This window comes from Symphodus melops, assembly GCF_947650265.1.
Source record: "Symphodus melops genome assembly, chromosome: 8".
NCBI lineage: Eukaryota > Metazoa > Chordata > Actinopteri > Labriformes > Labridae > Symphodus > Symphodus melops.
In genome coordinates this window covers 15,498,750-15,522,485 of record NC_136698.1, presented here as the reverse complement: position 1 = coordinate 15,522,485, position 23,736 = coordinate 15,498,750, and the positions used below count along the sequence as shown (strand labels likewise).

At 39.5% G+C, this 23,736-nt stretch overlaps 2 protein-coding genes across 3 annotated transcripts in view; both read left to right on the top strand.

The window, feature by feature from the left end:
* The window catches only part of ssbp4 (single stranded DNA binding protein 4), a 79,727-nt gene extending 65,167 nt beyond the window's left edge, over positions 1-14,560 (top strand). Inside the window, exons 6-17 of one of the 2 annotated variants that reach the window (XM_079349534.1) lie at positions 2,433-2,516; positions 4,472-4,598; positions 4,909-4,976; positions 6,080-6,144; positions 7,006-7,051; positions 7,147-7,182; positions 7,315-7,369; positions 9,522-9,592; positions 9,720-9,798; positions 10,190-10,218; positions 10,308-10,409; positions 11,636-14,560. In XM_079349534.1, the coding sequence (XP_079205660.1) occupies positions 2,433-2,516; positions 4,472-4,598; positions 4,909-4,976; positions 6,080-6,144; positions 7,006-7,051; positions 7,147-7,182; positions 7,315-7,369; positions 9,522-9,592; positions 9,720-9,798; positions 10,190-10,218; positions 10,308-10,409; positions 11,636-11,716 (843 nt within the window). In that variant the 3' untranslated portion in view covers positions 11,717-14,560. Of the gene's footprint in view, positions 1-2,432; positions 2,517-4,471; positions 4,599-4,908; positions 4,977-6,079; positions 6,145-7,005; positions 7,052-7,146; positions 7,183-7,314; positions 7,370-9,521; positions 9,593-9,719; positions 9,799-10,189; positions 10,219-10,307; positions 10,410-11,449 lie in introns of both variants that reach the window. The other variant, XM_079349535.1, reaches the window with a different exon arrangement.
* A 311-nt stretch (positions 14,561-14,871) lies between these two features.
* fkbp8 (FKBP prolyl isomerase 8) lies at positions 14,872-23,074 on the top strand. The gene is made up of 9 exons (XM_079350863.1): positions 14,872-15,057; positions 15,579-15,838; positions 16,053-16,222; positions 16,346-16,434; positions 16,623-16,843; positions 17,126-17,298; positions 17,454-17,531; positions 20,775-20,912; positions 21,165-23,074. The coding sequence occupies exons 2-9, from the start codon at positions 15,586-15,588 to the stop codon at positions 21,249-21,251; spliced, it is 1,209 nt and encodes a 402-aa protein (XP_079206989.1). The 5' UTR covers positions 14,872-15,057; positions 15,579-15,585; the 3' UTR covers positions 21,252-23,074.
* Positions 23,075-23,736: the final 662 nt, after the last annotated feature.

Below are 23,736 nucleotides of genomic sequence, written 5' to 3'. Positions count from 1 at the left end.
ACTATGTTTAGCCCAAATACACCTTTGCCATTAATGAAGATGTAATAGTCTCATTAAGTTCAGAGGATAGTGGCTTTAAGTTATGAATTAGACAGTACCAGTATTGACTCTTAAATGTGATGAATTTCACTATCTTTTCTAGTTTTATATGAATGTAAATTTGATATATTTTGGTTTTGGACTGTTGGTAAGAAAAAAATTATCAGGAATGCTTTTGACCAATTTTTTTATTGTTGTTTTGACATTTACTAAAGATGCTTTTTTAAAATCTCAAAATCTATCTATTTCAATTGATTGAATTATTTATTATCAATGAACATATTAGAAATCAAATGCTTACTGAGTCATCAGTGCCTTCCTTGCCATGTTTCCATTTCCATTTGTTTGCATGGAAAAGTGAATGCAAATATTTATTTATAGCTTACTGCAAGAGCAGAGTTTTGCTGACTGTGTGTTTCTAAGATAATGTTCCTGTGGCTAATCCCCTAATCCTTTAGCTTTTCACTGTTATGTTAGATACTCACCTGTTGAAGTCACAGCCCACTTCACCACACAGACTTTACACACCAACACACACGTGTAAGCCAGCAGACACTCCGCACCTGAGAGGGAAGCATCCTGCTTTCACCTGCTAAAAAAGGGAGATCTCATATTGACTATCATTGTTGCCCGGTTGCACAACTTAAAACACACACACACACAGACACACACACGCCTGTAATGTTACCTGATAGCTGAGAGCTTGACGGAGGCTCTGGCAGGCTCTGGTAGATAAGACCAGTCTGGCAGTGGGTGGTCCTCTTTCTAAGTATTGATGTTCAGGTAGTAACAGTTCTCTGCTGGAGCAGCTGCTGCTGAAGTCAGGCGAGGTGACTGTAAAATAAAAAATCAGACAAAGAGGTCAAAGTCTACACAGTTTTCTGATTCTTTATTCGCTTTAATGTACTTGCACAGTGTTTGCTCGGATAGACTTAAGTCAGAGGCAGATGTGAAACTGCTGTTTACATAGCACTGACTTAGAGTCATCGGTCCAGACACGATGATTTCAGTTCTTTTAAACCAAGGATTCCCTGTTTTGCTACAATCATGTTTGATTGGGTTCAACTATTTGGCAGTTCTATGAAGAGTAAAAGACCAAAATAAGGTTTGCTTGGCCATGTCTGTAGACCACAAAGCAGCAATGCTGTCAAACTGAATTAGGAAACATCTTGGTAAAACTGTGTCAAAAAAAAGGAAATTTCTAGACTTGTTGAATTGATCTGACCTCATCCTGGCAGTCAGCAAGTCCTGTATATAAAACCACTGTAGCCCTGTAAAAATGACAACACTTCGATCGGAAACCATAAAAAAGAATTGGATAGGATAGGTGCACTCTAGTTACACATAAGAAATAGGACACACTATAATTACTCTTTAATTGCAATGCAATAAAAGCTGCTCCATTGTGTATACGAGTATTTGACTGTTTTTGGCAATATTTCTGTGGACAGATAATTTGTTCCAAATACGTCTTTAGACAATAATCTGACACAGCGAAGCATAATCACACCCTTGGATTTGGCCTTCTGGTCATTGTGTGTATCAGTCAAATACGTTTTATTAACCTGTTTGTCTCTAAGCAGTCATTGTTTCCCTTTTTTTCACTCTACCATACTGGTCGTTGTCACACCATCATACCATAACCACCCGTCCTGACTTAAAATGTGTTTCATGTTCGAAGATGTTTGGCTCGTCAAACACTGTTGCAATTCAACCGCATTGACAGCAAACCACAGTTAAAAGTTCTAAGTGATGAAAAAGCATCAAACCTGCACATTGCTACTGATTTGTAGCCTATTAAAGTCACTGGACAAAATTGGATTCGCCAATACTGTCACGAATATGTTTAACAATCTAGGTTAAAATGTTGTTGTACTTAAGCTTTTTTTTAAAGTTCAATAAACTCTAATTCTACAATTTTCATGCCGCTACTTTTATTTATTATGAAACTGGTCAATGTACTGTTTTTTCTGGAAAACGAGTTGGCTGGAACCTGGATTTTAAAATGTTCATCAGCATGCTTAATAAAAGTAGTCCAAAGTGAAACATGTATTTTTGTTTGTTTGTTAAGTGAAGCAAGCCCTCTAAATGTTATAAATCTCTTTGCAAAGCTATCTGGGAAGACGGGAAGCGAATATTTTCAGCATTTTTTCTTTTAAATGAAATAGGACAGTTGAAGAGAGACAGGAATTCTGGGGATGGGGAGGGGAGAAGGGATGCCCTGCACTAAATGGTTGCGGATCTGGAGTTGAACCTGCGACCAGTGCAAGGAGGACTGTAGCCTCTGTACATGGGGCCCCTGCTCTACCAACAGAGCTAAACCAGGGCCCCTTCATGACAAAACATTTTTTTATAGCATCATTTTGACACCATTTCTGAACTTTCTTTACCAGGGTCCTCCAGGATCTCAGCCCTCCCCCCACACGCAGCCTCCCCCACACAACCCTAGTAACCCCATGATGGGACCTCATGGACAGGTAAGACACAAGCATTTACGCTCTTTCCTCACCTGCTGTGTTTTTGTCTACTCACTGACTTGCTCACTCACTCTACAACAGTGTACAAAAAGCACACGAGTCTCCTGTGCTAACAGGCAGGACAGGCAGCATCCATGATGGTTGGTTGGATAAATAATTTAGCTGTGTTGGCCCAGCTGTAAGGAGCTGAGGTGCATCTGGAGGGCCTTCTCTCTCCCTTAGCCCTGCACTCACCATCCCATAGTCCATCAATAGAGCATTAATATTGCAGCAGAGCCTGACATAGTGCAGCTCTTCGTGCACAAACGCACCACAACGTGGCTAAAGGAGGAGAGGAGAAAGAGACAAGGAAAAGGTAGATAGGAAAGGAGGGGAGATGGAAGGAGGGGGAAAAGAAAACAGTAGTAAGTCATTCTTTTTAAGGAATAACAAGGATTATATAACTTGTCCTCCACTTGCCCCAAACATACACTCACACAGACACGTGCATAATTACCACTGTAATCCAGTCCCTTGTCTTCCTGTACTTGTGTTGTCTGCTCTTATCTCTGTATGAAGATGATGAGATGAACATTACTCTGCTGCTCATGCTCCGTGACAGAAACACACAATTCTTACACAATCAGCATTCTCATCAGCATGTTTCCCCTGACGCTAAAATAGTTTTAGTTTTGAATCACTTCTTATCATGTGACACTGTCTCACTGGATGTGTCGGTTTGTAGTTGCAGGAGCGTAAGTAATTCTGAAAGCCATGTGTATGGGGAGCTTTACATTATTTACGAGCTATGCACTGGCTCTGGATGTGGGTCTCAGTTGAGTCCATGCTCTGCTGAAACATCTGGGTAAATGGCCCCCTCATTTTCTGTAATATATACCAGGCTGCATCGTTTTAGCTCTGTGTCTGGTTGTAGAGGCGCATGAAGAAAAGGACCCACACATGAACAACTGCAAAAAAAACAACAACATGCAAACATTAAAGTGAGAACAAAAGGCCTTCTTCATGTTCTCATCCTCAAATCCAATATGTCATATTCTTGTTCCTCCGGCTTCACCGTTTTCTAACACGTGTTGTTTTTTTCCGATCCAAGTGTCTTTCCTGCATGTACTCTCCCTCTTATCTGTCCTCTTTTACCTTCATCCTAATGGATTTAACCACCTGAGGTCTTACTTTCCAAACTTAACTAAAGGCTGCTCCTCTTTCAAAAATGTAACACTACTACGACAGTACATTGTTCTTCAACACAATAGCTCCCCCTGCTGACTTACAAACAAAACACCTGAAACAAGGCCAAGTTACATGCGTATTAAGTGTTTTTGTAGCCCTTTGTGCCTTGTGTCACTATGCACAAATATAAAACAGTTTACCTTTCATCTGAGGCTAATTAACGTTTTGTGAAAACATTTGTGTCTTCAGAGAAGATTGGAACGAAGATTGCTTAATGAAGTGAGAAGCTGTTGAATTTAGACAAAATACCAAAAAAAATCCACTCAATAGAAAATGGATCAGGATTTAAGGATTCTGGTTATTAAGTTGTATTTGCAGAGGACATACGCTGTGCTAATAATCACAGTGGTACATTTACGCTGTAATGTTTGCGACACTTTAGGAGTAATGCATTGGTGTACATATTCCATCTCCGTTGATTGCCTTTGATGGTTAATTAAATTATTTCTGCTGCATTTATCTCAAAAACCTCTCTACACAACAACATTGTTTGTATTGTTACAAGTATTGAGTTATTATTACTTCCTATTTGCATCAAATGTTGTGTAATATAGCAAACCTAATTAATTCTTCATTACAACTATCGTTAGTCTAAATGATCCATTTATGTAATTGATTTCTTCTTTTTTTTTAAGTTGTCGCTTATTCAATATGATGTACAACTAGCATTCCAGTCCTGATGTTTATGAAATAAAGGAATCTTTGTCCTTTTCATGTCCTTCCAAAAGCCCTTCATGTCTCCACGGTACCCAGGCGGCCCCAGGCCCTCCCTCCGTATGCCAAATCAGCCTCCTGGGAGCATCCCAGGGTCACAGCCCCTCCTGCCAAACAGCTTGGACCCCACCAGACCTCAAGGTATGGACAAACTAGTGGTGTTATTTCAGAGAGGCTGCTGTTTTCCACTCTGCAAAGTGATTGGCCTCCTGAACAAGAACACTCTCTCCTCATTTAAGCAACTATTATTGATCTGAAAGAGCTGCCATTCTAACAATCTGCTGTGTGTGTGTGTGTGTGTGTGTGTGTGTGTGTGTGTGTGTGTGTGTGTGTGTGTGTGTGTGTGTGTGTGTGTGTGTGTGTGTGTGTGTGTGTGTGTGTGTGTGTGTGTGTGTGTGTGTGTGTGTGTGTGTGTGTGTGAATATGTGTGTGGGCGCCTGTGTCACCACAGGACATCCAAACATGGGTGGTCCAATGAGAATGAATCCCCCTCGAGGCATGGGAGGCATGGGTCCACAGGTAGGTAACACTTTTATTACTTAAACTTTCCTTGAGAGTAAAACACAGAGTTGTAAATAAATCAGTCAGGGCACTCGATGATGTCTTTCAAAAACCAGCTACCCGACACTGCCAGAAAGACAAACTTGGTTATTGGATTGTAAGTTTATTAACATAAATGTTGTGTGGTTACCCCTCATTAATGTCTTCCATTAATAGGGGGGGGGGAGCATGCAGATAATCCTGCTTTACTGAAGAGAAATGTTGGTTCTGTTAGCCTTGTAATTTCACCACTAAATATCAGAAAGCTCTGATGATTAGCTTGGCTCTGACCAGCTCTTAGCCACTGCCAGCAGCCGTTCTACATGTTAAATCCTACTTGTCGACTCCCACCTTAGGGACAAACAGAGGCGGAAAACCCTGGCTGCTCTGAGCAAGCTGCCACCAACGAATTTTAAACTCAAAACTGCTGCCAAGTTTGGCACTGTTGTTTTTTTTTTTTTTTTATCAATTTAACTTTTGTCGTTGTTACATAATACATAAGATGCTTAAACAACAGTGTCTCTTTGAATTACTATTACCAGCCAGCTGCTTCATCATGCACCCAACCACCTACCGCTCCAACATCACCTCACACAAAGACACACACACACACTCACACACTCTCCCTGTGCCCCTCGGCCCCTCTCTGTGCCACCCTGGCTCGGTGACTTTGGCAGCAAGCGCACCAGCAGCTGGTGTGGCATCTGCTCGACAAGTGTAATCGTCTGCTGAACAAAACTCTTCATCTGAGTGAAGCTGCTCTCTGGCCTGCCCCCCTACTCGCTCTCACTCTTTATATCTATTTCACTCACACACACACACTAACACACAATCAAAAGCACACACAGACATGTAAGTTTGCCAAACCTGCCTGATGGGCAGCCAGGAAAAAATACATGCAAACACACATCCACACACAGAGACACACAACATATAGACATACACAAACACATTCACAGAGTTCAAACATCCCTTGATTACGCAGTAGTTTTTGGGAGAAATGATGCTGGCTTTCATTAAGATTCAAACCTTTAGATGGAGCAGGTTTAAGATGGCCCGCTGACAGTGTCTTACATTTGCAGAACTATGGCGGAGGGATGAGGCCTCCTCCAAACTCCATGGGGCCTGGGATGCCCGGCATGAACATGTGAGTAAATCGCTAAAAAAAGATAATAATTTTTTATTTATGTTGTTGCCAGAGAAAAGCTAATGTGCATGGTTGTTGTTTTTAACAAAAGAAGATTTTATTTTTACCTTTTCTTCAAATGTCATTGACCTGTACTCAACTCAAGTAATATTTGATTTTTATGAATCAATTAAAAATGAATAAATTATGAGAAAACACATGGCTTAGTCCTACAAGTTTCACAAATGCAGAAAAGACTACATTTCTTAAAATGTCATTTAAACATTCAGTCCTACTGTAGTTGTACAAATTTTTGTACTTTTTTTTGTTATAATTTCTTTTTTGTTGTTGTTTGAGAACAATTTACTCATTGTTCAGTTTCTGAAACGAGGGTAAAATATGTCAAACTTGGATTAGGGTTTTGGTCTTCAAATCAAAGCTGAGCTCCTGTGTTGAGCCTTGTTTTGTTGATTTTGGTGGCCCCTGTGGTCAAATGGGAACCTCTTGGTTTTTTGCTGATCTTTTCTAGTACAAGTAGCACTATGTTGTGAGAAATCTCAGAGTGCTTTCTGTTAGACGTCACATGTCAGTCAATGTAAAACATTGTGAGGAAACAGTGCAAAGAAAGCAAACTGTCTGTTACCTTATCTGACACCTACCCCGTGGCTGTGGTTATAGACAATAAAAATATCTAAGTAGAAAGTAATCATTTCAATTAATATTGGAGGTCGTAAAGATGCATCAGGCTTAATTTCAGTCTGTTTCATAACTGGCTAAAAAAAAAACACTGTTGCTTTTAAAGCACTAACTTGGCCACACAGCTCAAATGTCTTCTTTGCCAAACATGGTCTTTTACATCTCTCTCTCTTTTTTTTTACCCAGGGGCCCAGGTGGAAGAGGTCCATGGCCGAACCCCAACAGCAACTCAGTGAGTCACTCTCTCTCACACCTAAATCTGCTACACGACTGACTCTGTTTATGATAACTGTGTCTCATGTTTTGTTTCACCTCGGCTCTCCACAGATAGCTTATTCATCTTCTTCTCCAGGCAACTACGTGGTAAGTGTCCCATCATGGACTCGTGTTCCACCACAGGCCATAAATTACATGTCATGCAGTGATATCTTACCGGCACGCTGCCATCTGAAGTGCACTCAGAGCTCATTTCTCTTTTTTCCCTTCACCCCTCAGGGCCCTCCTGGGGGAGGCGGCCCACCAGGAACTCCCATCATGCCCAGCCCTGGAGGTGAGTTGTACACTCCTGTTTCTGGTTGATTCTTTTATCTAGAATTCAGCAAAGAAAGGCAGTGGAAACATCAAACCTGTTCTCTGTCAGAAACACACATCTCTTTGGGAAGGAGTGAGATATGAAAGAGGATTCAAATAAGAAATTCAGCTTTTTAGGTGTAAAAATGGTTCAATGTTGCACTTAGCTTCATTTAGTGTTAAACATAACTCACGCTTGATGAAGACTTTCATCCTGATTGCTTTTGTTGTTAGTATTCTATTGAAGCATGTTCCTCAATGCAGGATTTTCAGTTAGTGAGGTAACTTCAGGGTTTTCAGTACTACAAAGGTTGTCCAATTTTTTTTTTTTGGAGAAGAACAACATGTTGTTGTAACTTATGCTGAACATCTATACCTTTCCACTTTATGAGCAGATTTTGGAGCAGGTTAACAGATGAATTTATGCAAAAAATATCTACTGATGAGTTAGGTGTTTCAATCAAAAGGCCTGTGAACTAATTGAGAGAGACAAGAGGAGGGAGAGGAACCGGCAACAACGTTGTCTTTAACATCTGATATTTTTCATGAAAGATATTCATGAAAAATATAAATTGTCCGTTACTGACGTTCTCCTACTACAGAGACTCATCAAAGCAACAAAGCTGTATAGTCCACTTGTTGTATCTGTAAGTTTTAAAAGTAAGCATACTTATTGTATTTCAATTATTGATTTATTTTTTAGCTTCATGCGGCCGAGTCTGATCATGTCGAGGCTGCAGCAAGATATTGCAAAACTGTCACACACGATTTCTGAGCAATTAATTCATTTACTGGAATGAATGAGTGATATTGTATTGAGATTTATGACGCACTAATGGTGGAAATTGATATTATTAGACTTCATTTGTGTTTTCACACAGTCAGGGATTTTTATTTTTGAATTCCTTTTTACATGTTGCAAATAAGTTTCACATGATCTTCGTTTGGACCAGTGAAGCCAAATAGCCCTTAAACCTGGGTATGTTGAACTCATTTGATAGTACAGGCCTCTGGGCAGCATTCTTGTGTTGTGAGCTCTATGTTGTCTTTGTTGAACAGTTGTTTGAAAGGGAAAAAGAGACGTGTCAGTCTGTAATCAAACCGGGGATCCAACTCCGCCTTTACCCATCAAGCTAGAGTCTCTGTAGAGGATTAGCTGAGAACAAAACATTTCTGGCAAATCTCCTTTAAATGTTCCATTTCTGCTGGCCTGTGGAGAGCTTCTTTTTGTGTCCACTATTTATTATTTATATGCTTACCTCTATTGTGATGCGTTGCCGGGGTAACCTTTTGCACAAAACGCTCCTGCTCACACGTACACTGGGAGGGGAAAACATATTTCCACTGCAGCCGCCAAGACTGTGTACATACATACAAACAAACAGAGACACAAACCTACTACAAAAATTCATACATCAGACTCAGTATTGCCCGCCCTTCTCCAGTCACGACAACACAAGCTGGATATCAGGAATACTAAACAGGCAAGATCTATTGCCACGTTGCTTTATCCATATTCTCTTCTGTCTGTCTTTTAGTTCATATTTTTCCTCTGCTGTTGTTGGTCCTTCATATTCCACTTTTTGCCGGCAATGTCAGATCAAGGTCACCTCATCCTTCTGAATCTTTTCAGGACAGACAGTCAGATGCACAAGGAGCAATGCAGCTTGTTCAGGTTGTTGCTAAGTTCCCCGGTTGTCCACATAAGAACTCCTGTCTAATCTCCTGATCGTAGGAAGAGGAGATAATGGGATTCTTTTAATGCACAGTACAGAGGGCGATTTGTAGAGTGATTGAGGGACAGATTCACTGAAATGATGTCCTGGGATTTAAAAGAGCATACAGGAAGTATCTATCTTGTACAGTTGAAATAAGACCACGTCTGGGCTGTGACTAAAAATTCATGAATAAATGTATGAAAGGAAACTGAAACAAAGTTAAATGCTGTGAGAGATGGCGTCAATCCTGTCCCTTCTGTGCAGCTTTACATCACCTAAACTCACTGTACATTTTTCAGAATATTTGGATATAAGAAGTCAGAGATAACTCTGTATCTGTTTCACTTTGAGAGTCAGACAAATAATAGAACAAACATTACAGTACTCTGATATCCTACTGCTCTTTGTTCACAGATTCAACAAACTCAAGTGAAAACATCTACACAATGATGAACCCCATTGGCCCTGGTGGAAATAGACCTAATGTAAGTAATATGTTTAGAAAAATTAAATAACAGTAAATAACTACAGCCTTTGAACTTTTTTAATTTGTGTGCCTAAATATTTTGCTGTTGTCATGTTTTCCTATCTAACTTTGCTATTTTTCTCCAGTTTCCAATGGGACCAGGTCCTGATGGGCCCATGGGGGGAATGGGTGCAATGGAGCAGCATCATATGAACGGCTCACTAGGTGAGGAGACAAAGATAGAGTAGCATTTGATATGATGAGATTTACTGACTACACTGAAGGAGACCTGTTACTTTCTTTGAATGAAGGCGGTTAGAGGTAAGACTCTGCCCTCTTATGGCCTTGTAGGGGAAGTGTTGGTATTCCTCCTTTGAATAAGGCTAAAGACAGATCAGTGGAGCGGTGAGAGGGCCAATTGATCCTTGGATGTTTGGATCCTTTAGGCTGGTGCTCGTCTGTATCAGAAACAAATAGCTTAATTAAATCCATTACATGTGAGAGGAAAGGCTTGTACACATGAACTAGACATCCTGAACTGATGTAGGATTAGCAGCTGAGGATCAGCTAACCTTTACCTGATGATGATTTCTCCCTTTTTCAATTGTGATTACAGGCTCTGGTGACATGGATGGGTTGCCAAAGGTAAGACTTGCCCATCAGTCTGTTTGTGTGTTTGTCTCTTTGTAAGAAAATCTGTGTTCTTATTGGTCTTTTTTTATGTTTTTTTCTAGAATTCTCCCAACAACATGGCAGGCATGAACAATCCTCCCGGCACTCCACGGGACGATGGCGAGATGGCAGGCAACTTTTTAAACCCATTCCAAAGTGAAAGTGTAAGTATAGAATGAACTATAACACTTAAGCTGGGACTACTTGAAGACTATACCAAATCATATTCAGCTTGGACAAGGAAAACCCCCAAAATGTAATCACATTTAATCATCATTCAGTCTGTAGATTACTGTTGAATCTGCACAGAAGATGTAGCGGGACATAATTCACAGAAAAAGAAAAAAATGTCAGTCATCTATCTTAATAGATATAATTATAGATCAAGAAATTCAGTTCCTTTTTTTGTGTGCGCTCATTTGTCTACGTTGACCTTGGGCCAGTGTATAGAAACATGGTCCTTCCCTATTTGGCTTGAATCCAATTAAAAGTCAGACTTTATATAGATGTCTAAATTTCCCTCTTGGACCTAGCTGTCTACATAAATTGTGTGGCTTTCAGTAAATGTATTGTTAAAAATGTCAGAGAAAATCCTGCTATGAGGTTTAAAACACAAAACACTTTTTGTAGAATACAATCTCAGACCTGTAGCAGGTCTGATGCTTTGGTGTCTTATCTTGCACTAAGGATAAAATCAGGGCTGGCCTTAACCTACTGACCAGTAGTGAATGATCGTACTCTGTAAAAAACTGCATGCGCTCTGTGCAGCACATGAGTTTAAAAAATCATTCAAACCCGGCCAGAAAACAATGCTGACCAATCATTTTAGTCCAGTTTTCCCAGCTTTACCCAACTTACAGAAACACAGCATGCACAAACACTGGCATGGAAACACACCGCATCATATGCTTTCTCTGACGCATGGAGAGATTGTCATAAAGTGATTAATATGAGACTGATATTTTGTGTCATTGTCTTTACTTTGATCTGATATTCCTTAACATTTTCTCCTTGGGCTGGACTCTGCTTTGCTTGCTGCTGGTTTACTGACAGAAAAAAAAGGAACGGGTTATGGGTTAGGTTTAATGTATGCTGCAGAAAGAATTTAGTCAAACTACTCTTATCTTGTACTCAGAAGTATAAGAAGTTTAACATAGTTTTGGCTTATCTTTTCTCCCCTCCCTTTCTTTTTCTCTCTTTACAGTATTCACCCAACATGACGATGAGTGTGTGATTTTTTATTTTATTTTTTATTTTATTTTATTCCTTTTTCATCTCCCCTTATCCCAATTTTCCTTTCCCATCCAACCCTGGTGCGTCTTGCATTACCCTCCTTCCTCCTTCCTCCTCCTCCTCCTCCTCTTTGTGCACGGTGTGCTGTGCCACACAGCCCCTGGGGATGCCCCTGGACAACAGGATTCCCCTCAAGGCACCCCACCCCAACGCCTGTAAAATGGGTGTAAGAACATGAAGAGGCCGCCACGCAACAGGATAGGTCTTATCTTCTTGGCTTCTCCTAGCCTGCCGGTCTTCGACACGGGTCCTAGGACAGCAAGAGCCCTGGAACTGCTCACAGTCTGTCTCTCCTAAAACCCAAAACCTGTGCCCATTGGTGGCATTCAAACCCAGTCAAACTGCCCATTGCATCAACCAACGCTCCTATAAATCATGCTGATCATAACTTATGAGGACATGCAGTTGTTGACTGACAGAGGTCGCAAACTCCAAAAACTCTCTTCTCCCCCTGATGGGAATAGTTTTTAAAAAAGGAAAAAAAGAGATGAACTGATAAAGTTATTTTAGGACAAGAATGGTTTTCATTAAATGTTTGTATTTTTGGTTTTATGATAGTAATATTATTGTTGTAATTTTTATAATTGATATTATTCTACTAATGTAGTTATGATTTCCTTTAAAGGGCACATTTAATCTCAGCAGCAGCATCAACAATGACAGAATAAGCACACACTCGAAAAATGCACAATGATTTTCTGTTTACATAACTATAGGTTTTATTGTTGTTTGTTTCGTTTTTGTGATAGTCGGTTTCATTTCTCATACTTCTCCTTCAAACTTCCTCAGTACCTGTGGCTTGAGGGTTTGCTATTTAAATGATTGTAGCACCAATTAAAAACTTTGAAGAGTGATTGGAATAATCGGAGTGGAATATACCGAGGGTTTATAATCCTGGTATAAACTACCCACACATTAGGAACAGGCTTTTCTGGTACAAAGTGTCTGCTGATGATGGTATGTCTTGATATGTTGACTTAAAAAAAGCCTCATTCTCACAGCTTTCTATGTTTATATTGTCTAGAACTGGCTCAGGGGCCAGTTGTCTTTCAGTCACAGGCAGAGCAAGAGAGCATCTCTTCCGTGCATTTTGTCTCGTCTGTAAATATTACATATTTAGCTTGTATTGTAGTTATTTTATTATTTGTTATTTACAAGTTGTCTGTGAACCCCAAAGAACGTGGTTCATTCCCTTTCACCACAGCTGACTCCAAGCGGCATTGCTTTACCTCCCAGGATGCATTCTGGTCTCCTTTTGGACTCAGTTGATGTTGTGGGACCTTAGATTCACTCGAGCCTATTTGGCCTCTTTGGAGCCTATTTTCTTGCTTCAAGTCAGGGTCAATATGGGATCCACTTTCTTCACTAAGATGACACTGACTGAATAACTGCATCTTTGGAGCTCACATCGACCACTTCCTTTGGCGAGTCCTGTATAAATGGGATAATGGATCAGAGTATTGCTGGGGCTGTAGCAGTGCTAATGATGGGTACAGATGATGCACCTCGAGGGGGGAACTGACCATGCAGCCTCGTCGGTCTCAAGAAGAGGAACTATAGTGGGATACTTTTTTAAAGGATATATGTCCATTTTTTGTGGATCGTTTCAGCAGATTCTTTTAATTAAAAACTTTTCAAATGAATACAAGGAAAGCCCATAGAATCTGCATACAAAGAGAAGCATAGTGACATATCACGCTATTTAATTTGTCTCTTTTTGTACATTGTGTGCTCTCTGTCACTGTTTCAAAGGGGTTAATGGTCACTTGAGGTATCACACTGCAGCACTTCTGAGTTCAAACCAACAATAATTAAAAAACCATTGTAGCCTCTCTGGGTGATGGTGATGTACTTATCAATTTTCTGATATCAATGTGAACAGTTTGTACCTTACAGGGACGTCTCCAGGATTTGGCTGTGGGTGGAATGGGAAACACTTTTCTCTCATGTTTTCCTTCGGTGTAGTGACACACGGCTCCCTCTCTTTCCTCCTTATGCCATGCCCCAAAACTTCTCCCTCTCTTCTCTTTAATTTCCTTTTTTTTGTAAATACTGTATAATGCATTTTGATATCATGGACATGTTTTGATATGTCAGTCACTACCAATGAATAACAGCTGAAAGTAAATTATAAATAAATCTGTCCATGTTTTTCATAGAGAACAGATGCGCTGACTATTTGGCTCATGTGGCTAAAATTTCCATAAAAATGTATAGAATACAGTGACACAATAAATGCAGACTGTATGCTAAAGATTTGTATGTTAGGGAGGATAGGACAGAGAGAGGCCAGGACAGAGAGAGAAGCAAACAAACTGTGGCGTCCTCGCTCTGCCCTTGTCTCCTTATATCTTAGTTAAATGTTGCTATTGGCTTTCAATAATTATTCGAGTCATTTTTCCAAAGGGCATCGTCTCACAAAAAACATGTGACCTCTTATTGCAGTTTTTATTATGAAGGATTTTTATCGATTTAAGAAAAACTTTTAAAAAGGTAAAAATACTTATGAGAACCTCATTTTAAATTAAGAATAGATCAAAAAGTAATTGTGTCTTTTGCTATTCGCTCCTGTTATAGCATTGTATAGATTGAAGCTCTCTCACTGATCCTCTCTCAGTCCTCTGTGTATATCGATCGTTGGCCATCTCTGTACTTCTATTGTGATGTATAATACTGTACCATTAGAAAGATTTGCTGGTCGGGTGGGGTGGTTATGTTGAGTCGGGGAGGGATGTGGGACTCAGGGGAATGGGAAATGAATGACTGTCCTGTACCGTTCATGGCCCTTTCCGATGACACGGCAGTATTCAATATGAAGCAGTCTGTCTCTTGGGTTTGCTTTGTATTTACATGGTTGGATAGTTCAGAAACTTGTCTTAGGGACTTAGGTGTCTTGTGTAGGTAATAAAGATGTTCTTTGTATGTTTCTTTATATTGTAAAGTTTCTTTAGACTGAAAGAAAACAGATAATTTGCTTATCAAAAAGAAACAATGCATCAATAATAAATGTCATTTGATTTTTCCTTGTTGTTTGACTCTATTCCATTCTGCTTTTCGCCGCCACTTATAAAATATAAGTTCTACACAATGCAGGTATAATTACATTAGCCTGAAATGTAAATCCTGTTAATTTAAGCACAAGCCTGTAGGTTAAACCTCAAAGGACTTCTTCTTATTAAATGGTTGAAAAGAATAGGATTGCATGATTTATATTAAACTGAGCACACCATTCTGCCTACTGAAATATCGAACAAAAAAGACAAATAACTAAAAAAAAAAAAAAACCGAAAATTTCGTTTCTCGTGAGGCCAAACGTAAATGTCCAGTAACTCAAGGTTAACAGGAAGTAATCGGTAGGGGTGAATTAGGACCGTGACGAAGTCTGTTTGATGTTGTGTCACGAGCAACACGGTGAAGTTTGATTGGTCGACTCACCACCAACAGTAAACTGACTTCACCAGTGTGTTCACACAGATTGACCAGGACCAAAACAAGCCTCTGGATAGACACTGGTAGAAGGTAATGTTCTGTTAATTCTCTATAAATGGGCATTTAACACTTGACACTCTGACGAGGTCACTTTATTTGAAGTCAGTATAAGCAGTGGTTCATTACAGGACAAAATAAAAACTAACATTAGCGAGCAGGTTACCGATCAAGATTACAGCTAATGCTAGTTTGCTTCAGCCTGTTAGCTTGCTAACTGCTAGCAGCTTGAGAAGACAGCGGAGGGATAACTTGTCAGAAACTTCTGGAAACGTGTGGCTATCGTGGTAGCTGATCGCCGAAAGAAACTAATCGTTAAAGAACAGTGTCATGTGGGTTGAAATTGTATTCACTTTGTTTATATTAACGAATAGGCGTCTCAGTTCTCTCTGTTTTGTGCAGCAGTTTGTATGTTGTGTTAGCATGTTAATAAGCTGATGTATGTGCTTTAGCAACGGGTTAATCACTAAGTACGAATTTAACAGTGTATTCTGTATAGGGACAAAAATATAATCAAGGTAGGATTTATTAAAATGATTAACCTTCGTCCTTAGTGTACTAATGACCGACACAGAGGACACTATGGACGTCTCTGGCAGCTGTGACAGTCCGCCATCAGTGACAAACAATGGACAAACGTCGCTGCTGGACAGCGGGGAAGACTTTGAGGTTGTGGATGAAGAAGATATTGACGACGACCCTCCTCCTCTGGAAGACGCCGGGGGTGGGAAGGATAAACAAGCAGATAAATCTGAGAAAGAAAAAGAGGACACAGATCCCTCTGCCCCTGTGGAGGAGTGGTTGGATGTATTAGGTGGGTAACAAATTAAAAACATGTTAGGTTAGATTAGTGGCAGAAAACAATCTCTTCGTATTTTTTTTGCTGACTGGGTGGTACTAAAATCCAAACACTATCTTATCTGTAAAAAATAAGCCTTAAGAGTTAGCTTTGCATCAATTAAACATTGATCAGCACTCCAATAAATTGATAATAATGTGATTTTGTGTGTGTGTGTGTATGTGTCCAGGTAACGATCAGCTAAAGAAAAAAGTCCTGGAAGAAGGAGAAGGGAGAGATAGTCGACCACAGAAAGGACAAAATGTGAGGATTAATCTAAAAACATGCCTGAAAGATGGGACGCTTGTAGAGGAGCAACCTGACCTCTCTTTTACTCTTGGAGATGGAGATGTTATTCAGGTAAAAAAAAATTACAATTTGAGATACTTCCTGAATTGACAAGATTATTAAGATGTCGCGATTGTTTTCAGTGTTTGGGTTTACATACATCGTATGTATCGTAAGGCTTTGTTGTCCTTTCAGGCTCTGGATCTCTCAGTGCAGCTCATGGAAAAGGGGGAGAAGGCCCTGATCCAGACTGATGCAAAATATGCATATGGTGCTCGGGGAAGGTAGATACTTGTTTTATTTACATGATTAACTTTAGTGGAAATGAAAGGAATCAATCTCAAAGGAAGATCCAATGTGAAATATATCTATTATTTTACAAAAAAGTATGTCCTCTCATGTGAAATCTAGGGATTTAAGTTTTTTAATTTGTTCAACTGCCAAGCTTATTTCAGTTTCACCCTCTTTCCAGCTATGAACCTGAGATTCCCCCAAATGCTTCACTGTGCCTAGAAGTGGAACTGAAAGAAGCTACTGATGCCCCAGACCTGGAAATGCTGCCCCCTGCAGAAAAGATTGCACTCGCCAGCCATAAGCGGGAGAAGGGCAATGTTCATTATCAGCGTGGGGATTATTCCTTTGCAGTCAACTCTTATAGCATTGCCCTGCAGGTAGCAGAGTCTAGCTCTAAAGGTGAGATGCAAATGAGGAATCAGAACGGGAGAAAAAAACCTTTAAAAACTTTGGTTCGTGGTTATTGTCCAGGTTGGGAAGCACCGCAGTCACAGAGTTAGTGCTTCTACTGTGGACATTTTTTGGACATTTGAGATTCACTCCAAAAATAAGACTACCTCTTATCAAATGTATCTAACACAGGTTACTGATCTCACTTGCAGTGGTCTTGCCTTAAAGTGTGACAGGCGGATTATGTACAGTAATAGGATTTATATATACATATACTTTTTTCTTCTACAGTTGACATCAGTCCTGAGGAGGAAAATGAGCTGATTGATGTAAAAGTGAAATGTTTAAACAACATGGCTGCCTCTCAGCTGAAACTTGACCACTATGATGCTGCACTTAAATCTTGTGTCTCAGCACTGGCACACCAGCCAGACAACATAAAAGCCCTTTTCCGCATGGGCAAGGTAAACTTTTCACAACTTTTTTCTCTCTCTCTCTCTCTCTCTCTCTCTCTCTCTCTCTCTCTCTCTCTCTCTCTCTCTCTCTATCTCTCTTTTTTTTACTTCGCCTGTTTTTTCAGTGGAACTTTTTCATCTAAAATTGTGTGTTTTGCCTCAAGGTACTGGCTTTGCAAGGGGAATACACAGAAGCCATTCAAACTTTGAGGAAAGCACTGAAGTTGGAACCCAGCAATAAGGTACCTTTGTTTTTCTTATGTTAAATGTGTTTTAAACAGCTTGAAGCGTGGAGAAATGTTCCTCCTTATGGCCAGTAGATGGTGCTGTAGGGTAAGAAGTCCAATAAGTTTGTAGCATAAGGTCAGGTTGGCTGCTCATTTATCATTATAGAGGATCTCTTTCCATGTTGTGCCTGTAAATAGGTCGACCTGAACTCCAGCAACATCTTCTACTTAGCCACTGTGACTGTTCATAGGGGCCGGTGTGTGGGGTTATAGAAGGCCATCTGACAGAATTGGTCATAGTGTGTGGGATTCTTGGATCAGCTGTGTGCTGCAGACGGATGGTGCTCATGCCTAGAACCCCCACTTGTGTCCTACACCAATCTGTCAAACAGCACATGGCCTGGCCACCACTTCAGTTTCTCATCTATCACATGCTGTGAATAGACAATAGACTAATTCATGACCCAGAAAAGCTATGGAATCAGAAATACTTTAATTATCCCTGGGGGGAATTCAGTTGCTACAGTTGATCTTATACAATATAGGAGTTGGAAATATAGGTATGTAAATGGAATATGAATAAAACGACCAGTCTAAAAAAATTAAGCTATAAGTAATACCAGGGTGAGAATTTATGAAATAAGCTTTTAATGGGCCTGTTTTGTCTAAGGAATCTGTTTTATCTGTAAGCACTTGGTGTGTCACATTTTCAATTCTATTGATTTTCGTCTGAAAATGAAAATGACCCACAACAAAAAGAGCCTTAACCTTAGAACCCCTTCAGGAGAGTCTGTGTCACTGCTTCGGTCTGACGTGACAGAGGTTTAACAGAAACAACTTAGCGTGAATACATACGTATGTGTGCCTACCTCGTGAAAGTTATTATTACGGTCCTTAGCAGCAGCTCTGCATACTGCTGAACCCTGTTACTGTGTGTGAGTTAGAGAGGTGTTTCCAAATGCTGTACGATTTAAAGTGAGACAGATTTTTTTAAGTCTTCTGTATACAAGTTGATAAAATGCTCCCAAAAAATTACTTATATCTGTGTATATGCCACACGTCTAACAGGAATATGAGGTATATTTTCTAAGGCCTGATCTGAGTCATCCGAACAGAATATCCTTGTTCTATACCTGCTTTTATTGCTTGATGAAAAAATAAATCATTAAAACACAACTGTGAAATTTGAACTCAAATTGAATAACAGACGTCTAATGTCCTCACACTCCTGTGAAGTACAACAATGCAGGTTATAGGCTTTAATCAGGTACAGGTGGTAGTATTAAGACAACTTGTGTTCATGTAGGTGTATCTGTGCCAACATGTACTTCTAAGCAGTGTCCTATAGGCTCTTACTATAAGGGAGAACCTTTCGTTCTCAGCAAGACCTGAGCCTGCGTGTCAGTGACAATACCAGACTGCTGCCGTTATAATCAACAAGGCGGTCTCAAACAGACACACACTTCAGAGACTGACAGGATGAAAAAGCCATCGCTCTCTTCTCCAGGCACTGACATTCATGCTGTCTGCATTTTTTTCACACTGATGTCAGTTTTTTTTACACCCACTATCATTTCCTCGAATGGATTAAAGGAGATTTATTTGTCTGGGGTTTTGTTTACTTATGACTTGGTAACGCAGACTTGACAGTTCCAGTTCAGACAGCCTCAAACTGTCTCATCACTGCGTTTGGGCCCATGGTTTATGTTAGGACAGGGTGTATGTAACATATTTGTTTAGCCTACTTTATCCTCACCCTGGGGACGAGTCAGTGTTGTGTCTTTTTGTCATTTCATTTGGAGTAGATTGCAGAGTATTGGTGCCAACTTGCCCTGGGTTCTCTGTTCTGCTGTATATCTAACGGATTACTCCTCACTTTAGATAGGAACTCTCATCTCTTTGAGGAGGACAATTTGAATGGACACTTGCACTGATTCTGCCCAAACAGGTTTAATCATAAGGTTTTTACAGTCAGTAACCAGTTTTCTTAACCCGAACCAACTCAGCCAACGAGCACCAATTAAAGGAAGAACTTGCAACTTTTTGATTCAGGAGACGTCGCCCTTGAGCACCAGCGTGAAACCAAAACACCTTGAGCTGCATTGCTATGCTAGCAGGCTAATGTCAGCGCCCTTTAGTTTGCTCGTAGCTTCACTTAAACAACTTTTTTACTTAAGGGGATTAGCATGCCGTCCCATCCATGTAAACACAATGTAGATACGGCTCAGACAGCGAGACTCTGGTGTTAAACTCATTGGAGACAGTCATGACTCAGAAAGTTGTTTTCAGAAGATATATTGGATTTCTGCTATATTTATGTGTAAAATGTTGAATATTCAGGCTTTAAGCAAGGTCTTCTGAGACTACACCACCAGTGGTAACAGAATCACTGTTTGGTTAGAGCTGCTGCTTGCTTACTGTTTTCCACACTCTGAGCTTTGTACCTCTGGATCTGTCCTCTGCTGGTTCATGTCTTACCTCAAGGAGATCCTTTTTAGAGTATCTCGGAAGGGAGAAGTGTCCAAACAATAAAGCTTATCCACAGAGATGCCTCAAGGGTCAGTGCTCGAGTGTTGCAGCAGCAAGACGGAGAAGTAGGTAATACAAAATTCACAAAATAGGTCAGATAATTACTAATAAAAATAACAACAGGTGTGTGCAGAAGAATATAAATAGGGAGGTGAACTATAAAGGACAATGAAGAATTCTGTACAGTACAGGACAGTACACTGAATGGCCAGTTAAAGTGACCAGTGATGATTTAAAGTGACTTATGTGATCATGTCTGTAAAGGTGAAGTGTGCTCAAATGGTGATATTGAGTGATCATTTATGGTAACTGAATGTTTTAGTTTCCTCTGGAAGCACTGGTTTGCTAAGTCACTCACCAGCTCTAATTGATTCAGATCTTACACTGTGATGAAACAATCGCTGAACCAATATCCTGGAAGCATGTGGACATGTTGGCCTCATGAAAGACTTATTCTGTGATGCAATCATCCGGTTTCTTGTAAGGCAACAAGGGTTGACGTACCTTTTTATCCTGAACATTTTTTCTTGTGTTAAAGCAATGCCTAATGTTTTTAGGCCACATGTATTATATGGGCACATTGTCATCTTGACAATCTTTAAAGGAAGAATATCAGTCTTTGGTTATACTGAAACACGTTCAAATTTAGTTATTTCTTCATGTTGTAATAGTTGGTAGTAGAGATTGAATATTCATCTAGAGCCTATTTGCCTTGTCTCTTCTTTATAGACAATCCATGCAGAGCTCTCCAAGCTGGTGAAGAAGAACTCAGAGCAGAGAGGAGCAGAGCAGGCCATGTATAAAAAGATGCTGGGTAACCCTACCAGTGGCAGCAGCACGCAGAAACACAGAGCCAAGTCTTCATGGGTGAGAAAGTCATCAGTTTTTAAAAAAAAAAAACACAACATACATTTCAGTGAAATGTCTGTCCATGATCACATGACGAGGGCCGACATTCATTAGCACACAAAGGTTCCTTTGATTCTAACAAACATAAGGAGTCTCAGTCTTATATCAAAAGTTAAATCTAATGTTGCTTTGACCTTTTTTATTGTGTGATGATAAGATCCAACCGACTACACGTTTACCCTCTGCTTGTGTTACTCTCTCTTTCCCCAGGGTCTCAGCTGGAAGTGGCTGTTTGGTGCCACTGCTGTCGCCATCGGTGGTGTAGCCTTATCTGTAGTCATAGCTGCTAGAAATTAACCAAACATTTCCTGACCAAGCTGCTACAATGTTAGAGAAGAAACACGTCGTCTGAACAGGGGCCAAAGGGGATAAAAATGTCAGTTGGTCAGTTGCTTCTTCACCGTCACTCTCTTTTCTCTGCTATGTTTGAGAACTATGTGTGACTAATAATAAAACATCTATATTTGCATATGGACGCTGTTCTCACTTATAGAACATTTAGGTTTATGCATATATACACAATATATATACGGATGCCAGACACTGTTTCTTTTGCTGCCATTGTGTTTGTCTTTGAAGATAATGTTGATTGTTTGCATAAAATAAGAATAGTTTACCATAGATTCTGATAGAGATTTTTCCCATTCGAAATAGCGACCTTTTTTGTGTTTTTTTTATAATGCTATAGTTTAAAAGCAAACGATTGTACAGTTAATTTATAATTTCCCATAAGAACATGTTTTCTCTCTTTACAGTACAATGTTTTATGTTTACTGGGTTAATGAAGTTGCTTTTTATTTTGCCAAATGTTCTCGCTTTAACACCCTCTCTATAACCATCACATATAACCTGTTAGACCAGACAGAAAACACCCATACAAATGGCGTACAATACAGCGGTCACATATTTTGAACCGGTAACTAAAACTGTATCCACTTCCTCAACATACACAGAGGAAAAGAAATGAAAGATCGACCTCACAACAATACAGTTAAGCAAATGCACTGCCTCAAAAGGTAATGACAATCAGACACAGCCTAAACGACAAAGCTGTTTCATACATAAACTGTGTATTTGATTGCTTTTCCAAGCTGGAGGATGTGATCTTGAAGCAATGTCCCACAAGAGGGAGCACTACTGCTATCTGGTTCTGGCCTGAAGCCAAAGATAATAACAGCTGGCTAATATTCATAGAGAAATCTCAACTTAATGTGTGATCTTGCTTTTATAACAGTTCTACTACCAGTACATAGAAAACATTAAAAAACTACTTTTTTTCTTTTTTGCTCTATTAACTTAACTCGTTTCTCATCTTGACTGAAACTCGACTTGTTGCCAATCAACCCAAACAATCTACTGTGCTCATGCTACTTTGTTTGTGCCCATGGTTACCTCTGGCGAGCTATATATTTTGTGTATGTGTTTGTTTTTATTGATCATGCCAGAAGAGAAATAAGGGTCTGTTATGTGATTCAGAGGTACTGGCTGGATAAATCAGGACAAACTCTGTCTGCTCTAATGTTAACTTGTAGTATTCAGAACATCAGGATTATACACAGTCAAGAGTCCTGAATCCTGATGAGTGGTGAATATACAGTATACAGAGCAGAATTGGTTAAAGTAGATTGACTTTATTTTAAACATTTCTTCTATGACTAATTTCTTGTTGACAGAGGTGCAGTTGCCTATCATACTGGTTCATCCTTGGTAATTTAAAGTAATGTAGCTGTTAAATTTGCTGAAGTATACTTTGTTTTAGTTATTTAATCTTAGTCGTTATTACCTCAATTATTGATGATTGAGACCAAATGTTGAAGACAGTCCCTTCAAGTCCAACTTCTTTTTGTATATTCTTTTCTTTACACATCTTTTTCACTGGTGTACTTTTCCTGTGATTATGTTCCCTTATGTGTTAATTTATTTCACATTTTTTGATTATCGCTGTCTAAATTACAATTACTGTGCCACCCACAAATCTCCTTCAGACCATGTGAAATTTCCACGGACCAAAATGTCACTTTTAGTCTAAATTGAATGAAAATTGGATTGTTCATTACTTATCCTGGCATTCCCAGCATTCTGTTGGTTTTGTAAAACAATAAAATGTATTAATTATCAAACTTCAATTGTGTCATCATTACTCAATGTACCTTTTGCACCTCATTGAGAAGGTTTCCAATGATTATTATAAAAGCTATTTCTTTCTCTGAAGTCGGAATATCTTGCAGCAGTCTTGTTACACTTCTAATAAAAACGGCTCTGCTGCTTGTATGTCTCACACATGCACTCAGAGTTAAACATCAGTGTGCTTCAATAGGAGACATCTTTAACTGAAATTCTTAGTCATAAATGTAAACTGTATTAGAACAATCATATTTTCAAGGAAGCCGTATAGCTATGACTTGAATACATTCAGTGTTTGTATCATGGTCTATTTGTTCAGATTAGGACATTCCCAAAAATGTTTTGGATATTTCCCCAACTGTCTTCTTTTTTTTTTTTTTTTTTCAGACATTGACGTTTCGCTGACGTAATCGGATGACCTGTCGTTTCCCCTCTTCCTACGCATCACCTACGTGCAGTGCTCCTTCCGAAATGCTCTAAAGGAATTAATAAACAACACTTTTCAGCCATTATTTTCTGTCAAAATATATAAAATATAAAAATCCACACATTGACTGTGAGATTCACGTGTTGTGTCAGAGTAGGCGAAGTTAAAAATTGAGTTTTAAAAATCATTATTTTCTTTTAACGTCCCATCAACAGTAATTTAACGGATTGT

Coding starts and splice junctions, on each gene's coding strand:
- fkbp8 (XM_079350863.1), top strand. CDS start 15,586: ATGACCGACACAGAGGACACTATGGACGTCTCTGGCAGCTGTGACAGT. Junction 16,844..17,125: donor AGCAGAGTCTAGCTCTAAAG/GTGAGATGCAAA, acceptor TTTCTTCTACAG/TTGACATCAGTCCTGAGGAG. Junction 20,913..21,164: donor ACAGAGCCAAGTCTTCATGG/GTGAGAAAGTCA, acceptor CTCTTTCCCCAG/GGTCTCAGCTGGAAGTGGCT.